The sequence below is a fragment of the Furipterus horrens genome, unplaced genomic scaffold (genome assembly GCF_987537825.1).
Source record: "Furipterus horrens unplaced genomic scaffold, mFurHor1.1.pri manual_scaffold_6, whole genome shotgun sequence".
NCBI lineage: Eukaryota > Metazoa > Chordata > Mammalia > Chiroptera > Furipteridae > Furipterus > Furipterus horrens.
This window is the reverse complement of record NW_028327176.1, coordinates 51607323-51614073: the sequence shown is the minus strand read 5'-3', so window position 1 is coordinate 51614073 and position 6751 is coordinate 51607323. Positions and strand designations below refer to the sequence as shown.

Sequence of the window (6751 nt, the reverse complement as noted above, 5' to 3'; positions counted from 1 at the left end):
GCTGCCTATAGCAGGGTGGGCTAGGGGTAGTGGTAGATAAGCAGGTGCCTCTTAACAAAGACCCATCGTCATTATCAGCCCCAGGCCAACATGTAGGAAGATCCCCTGATCTTAATGTGCCTGCCTGGGATTGTGGGGTGGCTGTGCTCAGCGGCAAGCGTCCCTAGAATCCAGTACTATTCGCTGGAATGGGGGTGCAGGTGAGCAACGTGCTTTATCAAATTCTTCGCTGGTTCTAGGGAGCATTTTCCCTAGCCCAAGTCTTGATGGGCAGCTGAGAAGCTCACAGTTCAGGTCCATTCAGGGCCGTGTCCTAAGTCCCTTGCTTGGGTGACCCCCTGCAGAGGAAGTGGGCACAGGTGACCGCTGCCGGGCAGCTCTGCTCCGCCGCCTAGAGTCTAAAAGCTGGCACTGCGCCTGGGAAAGCTCTGGCTGCACAGCAGGCACCGACCCCTGGCTCAGAGGCCCTGGACCCGCACTGCCCTACTAGTCTGAGGGTGGTGTCTGAAGTCAGGAGCTTCCTGCCTTTTCCGTGGCCTTTTCTGTGGCTCCTGTGCTGGGCTTGGAGAGTCCCAAATCGCCCCGCCCCACCGCCCGCGCCCTGCATGGTGCGTGCAGCGTCCCCGCCTCCAGCCCCAAACTCCCACCTCCCATGCCCTTAGGGGGGGCACCCCCATTGGGGTTGGAGGGTGGTCCGCCATGCCCTGTCCCCGAGTGGCGAGTGGCGGGAGGTGACGGTAACCGCCTTCCCATTTCCGCCTAGCAGACAGCAAGCGCAGTAGGGTGAGGGCCAGCCAAAGCGCTTGGGCCAGCTGAGCTCTTGGTCCTCCCTACGCCCGCCCGCGCGGGGGCTGGCCTTGCTCCTCTGGCGCCTTTTTCCCCCCTGCACCGCAGCGCCGCTTCGCCATTCGGGCACCGCAGGTAGGGCAGGAGGCTGGAGTGCCTGCTGCCCGCCGCCCGCTGCCCGTAAAATGGTCACCTCGGCTGGACAGCTCGCCCTGTTCGCGCTGGGTACGTACACTGCCGGCTGCGGGTCTCCTGCCTTCGGCGACACCCCGCTTTCCCCTGTCCCCTTCCGTTTCTTTTTCCCGGGGGGTTTTCTGTGCCCTCCTAGAAGAGTGGAGCAAGGTTAATGCTTTTCGAGGGTGGGAGGCTGAGAGACAAGGGGAGTGGGTAGGGCTTACTAGGGATTTGGGGAGCACCTTGCAAAGTGGGCGACCGTCGAACACCCAGGCTTTGCCCACGAAGTGGCCACCTGGGCTGTGTGTGAGAACGCCGGCCCGGGAAGGGGAATTGGTGTATGCTCAGGCTTGAACTTTAATGTGCCGCGTCTGTGTGTGCGCGTACACTTGCCCACACCTACCTGCTTACCTGGCTGCCTCCACGCCCGTCTTCCCCCATGTCGGTAGTGTGTCGACTCACAAGGGGTGACCAGCGTCCGACCCTCCAGCCAGACCTTGCCTGCTTCCCTTTGGTACCTCCTGCCTATCCCGGAGTCCTAGTAGATGTTCATGGTCAGGAAAGGTGCCCTCAATCTTCTAACTTCCAGCGCTCTTGAGTTTTAGCGTAGATTTTGGATTTTTGTGCGGATTAATTGTTCTTTTAATTAACTTCCCTTGGAGAAGTAGTTTAAGACTCAGCTAAGGGCAAGAGTGAAACCCTAGACGGAGAGTTGCTAGTTTCCTTTGAATTTGTTCTCCGACGGGAACAAGGGATGGGGGAAGGGAGGGGAAGTTAGACCCGGCACCCCGAGGACAGGTATGCGGAGCAGGTGAGTTTTCAGCAGTGAAGTTCACAGGTTGGTCTGAAAGTGACGAGGGGCGCTGTGCCTCACATCGCCTGGTCGGCTCTGAACTCTGCGGAGCCAGATCTGTCCCGTGTGGAGATAGCAGACTAACAGCCCAGGTGTCCTGGTTATTGCCACAGCTTCTGTGAAATGAATTGTTCCGTGGATTTTCCCTGTAAAGCTAGTTGCTCAATACATCCGAGTCTGGGAAAAACTTTGGAACCCTTCCCCCAGATGCCCAGAAGGCACAGCCTTACTCAGTTTCGTGTATCGTTTTCAGGAGGTTCATGGACCTGCCTGTAATCCTGCGCATGAAACGCGGCGAAAGAACTGCAGCAGAAGGGCAGGCACATCTAAGGGGAGTAGTGGGTAGTGTGGAATGGATGCTCCAAGTATCCTAACCTGAAACTCACCAACAGGTGGCATGATTATGGATGGCTGTACTGATTTTAGATGTGGTTAAAGCAATAAAACATTGCCAATACAATAGAAGCCCTCTATAGGCAGTTTTCCTGTTGTAATTTCCTTTGCAAATTCTAGTAGTAAAAATAGCTTGAACGTTTTACTCTGTGTCATGTATTAACTCATTTACTTTTCACACCAACCTGGTGAAGGAGGAATTATCACCCCCATTTTATCACCTCCCAGGGCCCACAGTGAGTAAGTAGCTGGGCCTGGATTATTAAAGAGTGTGGAAGGAATGTGGCCAGGAAAAGTCACCTAACTGTGGTCTCTGTAGTTCCATCTCCTAGATATGGGACTTTGCCTTGAGGAGAGATTATGTTGGATACTCTGGGACTTGCTGTTAAGTTCTGTGAAGTCTGAGGACATAAAGGTCTAGGACTTCAAGGTGTTCTTAAGTTATTCAGTGAAAATTAGGGGCAGAAAATAATAAAGGTAAACATATTTGAGGAAGCTTTTTGAAAGTTGCCTCCTCCCAACTCCCCATCACAGTATAATTAATTGCCCATGAAGATTGCATTCTTTCATCATCTAATTTTTCTTTATTGCCTAAAAGTTCAACTTGATCTGTGTTTCCTTCTTTAAGAAAAAGATGTATAAACTTAAAAGACTGGTTAATGTGTAAAAACTGGCTCATATAATTCTAAAATGTGAACAGTTTGGAGCGGTGGGGGGGAGGGTCAAGGAAAGGGAAGGCAGGAGTGATTTACACCAATAAGGTGTAAATATATATATATATATATATATATATATTTAAAGCATTTACTAGAACTTCTGCCTCCCATCTCACTTTCTGCTTGATTACTAAATGCTCATTAATGCCACATGCATTTTAACTTGCACATTTCCTTCAGAGCTACTTTCCTCTCTAATTTTCTTAAAGTAATTGAAGGCAGTTCCAGGCAAATCAGCCAGTGTTCTATCGCTAACCAAGATCTAGAAAACCAAGATCTCTCCTCTCCTTCCCTGTTTTCATGGGGACACTCTGAGAAGGAACCAGTTAATGCTCCTGATTATTTAGAACCTAAGCACTGATTGATGTTTTGGCAGAATGTGGAGACTGTTGATTAAATGGCAACGCTGAAAAAGTAATCCCGGTTCCTGTGGTGGCTGCCCTCCCTTGTCAGGTTTCCATGGCTGGCAGAGCAAACCTCACAGGGGCTTGGCACTGCCAGTTGCACATCCTCTTTGTGTTCAGAGAGTAAGATGTGTAATTTTGGGCAAGTTACTTAGCTTCTCTGTCCTTTGCTTTTCTCATTTCTAAAATAGTGATATTAGTAGCACTGCTGGTTGTATTTAATGAGCATAGAATGGTGCCTGGCATGTAGTAAGAACTTAATTAATCCTAGTGCCATCAGGTTGTGACTGATGTTAAATAAACTTCATAGAATTTCATTGCAGGTTATGTCAATTCTATAACTAGGAGAGTGTCTATCTTATCTCCCTGCTCCCTGTCATTCTTAAGCCAGAAAAATACCACTCAACTTAAAAATCAGGTGATTTTGGTGACTATCATTTGGCAGATGACAAGGGCAAGCAAATTTGGGGGTTCTTTTGGACATTGTGAATTCTTTAGTTTTTTAAAAAATTCTTTAATTTTTTGATGCAAAGTATTTGTATTTCCTCCATTAACATTTAATGGCCAGTTATTTGGTGAATTCGGTACTAAGTTACAGTTTTCTCATCTGTAAATTGGGAATAAAACTGTACCCACCTCATAGGTTGTTATGAGAATCAAATGAGATGGAAATATGGAAGCTACTTAAAAACTATAAAAATAAAGTGTTACACACAAAATGAAATTGATTTTATAATCCAGAAATATGTTTTATAATCCAGAAATAAACATTATTATTCTTCTGGCAACTCTCAGAAATAGGACTGGATAAAGACCTAAAGGACATCCTAGGACACCAAGGGTCACTAAGAATGTGTAGAGATGAAATAAGTCAGCTTCCCTGTGGATTTGGGACTGAGACCAGTGGGAGGCATGAAGTAAGCTGTTTCTCCATTACATGGAAATTATGTATTCCAGTGTAGGTGATGGGGGGGGGGGGTGCCAGGACACAGGTTTTCCTTATTGGGCAGGCATAATTAGGGAAAGTTCACTTAGAACAGGTTTCCCCAGCCTCCTTCCTCCCTGTCCCTGGACACAGCTTGCATTACCATCTGAGCTTCACCTCCTGTCTCCCCCACCCCATCCCAGTCCATGGAAAAATTGTCTTCTACAAACACGGTCCCTGGTGCCCAAAAGGTTGGGGACCGCTGACAGAACATGAGCAGTAAAAGTGTATATGGAAGACTTAGAGCCTAAGTTTCCCATATTTGCTTTTCCAAAATTTTATTTCCTCGGGCTTTTTCTGTAATACTCAGTGTCCTCTGCAAAGGGGACCTTTCTTGTAGGAGTAGATGATACTTCATGTTACTATGGTAACATACAAAAAATAGGTGACTTTTTCCATTAGCCCTATCACTAAGGGCCTTTTGAAAGTGTGTTTGAACTGGGACTTGCTCTTTGGGCAGCCCACTAAAAGGGATGGGCAATGGGAAGTTGAGGTTGGGTCAACCAAAAATGGGAATGGCCTGAAAGACTGAATTGGACATTTTGTGCTTGGTTTCACATGCAAGCCTCTGTAGTATCTTCCACAGCAGTGCCCTCAAATCACAAGCGCCCAGAGGGTCTGGTAAACCAGATTGCCAGGCAGTAAGTGGGAGAGTTTGCATGTCCAACAAGTTCCCAGGTGTGGCTTATGCTCCTGGTGGGAAGGACAGGGGAGGAACCCTTGGAGAACCATCACTCTTCACTCAGTTGCTGTTAGGGAAGCCGCTGGCTTAACCAATTGCATTTTCTCTAAAAGTACATTCTGACATTTTTAAACGCCACTGTGGATTTATGAGCCATTATTAAAGGTGCTTTTATAGCCTGTCTTGTTGATGAGGGCTGAGTAAGGACTCTGGCTGAGATCTCTTAATTGTTCTAAGTGTTCTCGTACTTTACCCAGGGGAAATGTGATGATCCCATGTTATTAGATTTAAGCTGACCAACACTAATCATGTCACTCTTTGGGTTGTTTTTTCTTTTTCTTTTGGATTACCAAAAGTGACCGTTGTTTTGCTCCCATTTCAAATACTTTTAATCACCTCATTTTAAAGTATTGGGTTGGCTAAAAAGTCAATTATGTGTTTTCTATAAAATATAAGATACATTTTTTATTTTCATCAATAACTTTATTGATTTGGATATTTTGAGTGTTTCAGCTATCTCCCACTATTGACTTCTAGTGAGTAGAGGCCAGGAGTCCTGCTAAACATCTTCCAGTGCATAAGACAGCCCCACAGCGAAGAATTACTTGGCAGTCATCTCCAGTACTTCAAGGGGCGGGTCCTTTAAGTCTTCAGAGGTTGAGGGGGTGCTAATTTAAGACATGCCTCTTTTATTAATTTATTTCCAAACACAAAGGCCCACGGATAACTGTGGGCTATTTAATTCATAGCCCCAATATTTGTGTTGAGGAATGAAAAGGTTAATGTACTTTGACCTTAAACTTCATGTGGGCGTGGCAGAGGGAAATAACTCTATCTCTTTATAAGGAATTATCTGGCTTTTTGCAGTCCTCTTTTTGCTGTTTAGCACTTGGCACTGACTTCCTGGGCTCCCAGGTTGGCTACACCATGGGTTTTGGAGATCCGGAAAACCCCGCCGGTCTCCAAGTACTCAATGACTACCCAGCGGACAAGAAGGGGTATGTGCCATCGCAAGCAGGGGTGGCAGTATTTGAAGCGACCTCCGGCCCACCACCTGCCGACTTGTACCATGCGTTACATTGGTATAATCAATCATATCAAGTCTTACAAAAAGGAAAAAGCCAGCCTGCCTGAAGTGAAGAAAGCTTTGGGCAAGTATGGCCCTGCTAATGTGGAAGGCACCACAGGAAGTGGAGCCACAGATAGTAAAGATGATGATAACATTCATCTCTTTGGACCTGAGGAGGAGGAAGGAAGTGAAGAAGCAAAAAGGCTAAGAGAAGAAGGCCTTGCCTGTTATGAGTCAAAGAAAGCCAGAAACCTGCACTTGTTGCCAAGTCTTCCATCTTATTAGATGTGAAACCTTGGGATGACGAGACAGATATGGCAAAATTAGGGGAGTATGTCAGCAGCATTCAAGCAGATGGCTTGGTCTGGGGTTCTTCTAAACTGGTTCCAGTGGGGTATGGAGTTAAAACACTTCAAATACAGTGTATAGTAGAAGACAATAGAGTTGGAGCAGACATGCTGGAGGAGCAGATCACTGCTTTTGAGGACTATGTGCAGTCCATGGATGTGGCTGCTTTCAACAAGGTCTAAAATCCATCCTGGATCATTGCCCTTAAATAAAAGCTTGAAAGATAATAAATAGATAGATAGATAGATAGATAGATAGATAGATAGATAGATAGATAGATAAGCAGGCCAAAATGTCGATAGTACCAAGAAATTTCGCAAACTGCTTCTGACACATTTGAT

General features: G+C 46.5%; 1 protein-coding gene and 1 pseudogene across 2 annotated transcripts in view; both read left to right on the top strand.

Annotated features, from left to right (window-relative positions):
* Positions 1-676: 676 nt before the first annotated feature.
* TGFA (transforming growth factor alpha) overlaps positions 677-6751 on the top strand; it is a 97955-nt gene continuing 91880 nt past the window's right edge. For both annotated transcript variants that reach the window (XM_090281490.1, XM_090281489.1), the window contains exon 1: positions 677-1011. In XM_090281490.1, the coding sequence (XP_090137616.1) occupies positions 972-1011 (40 nt within the window). In that variant the 5' untranslated portion in view covers positions 677-971. The remainder of the gene's footprint in view (positions 1012-6751) is intronic.
* On the top strand, positions 5921-6626 carry LOC150006180 (elongation factor 1-beta pseudogene; annotated as a pseudogene).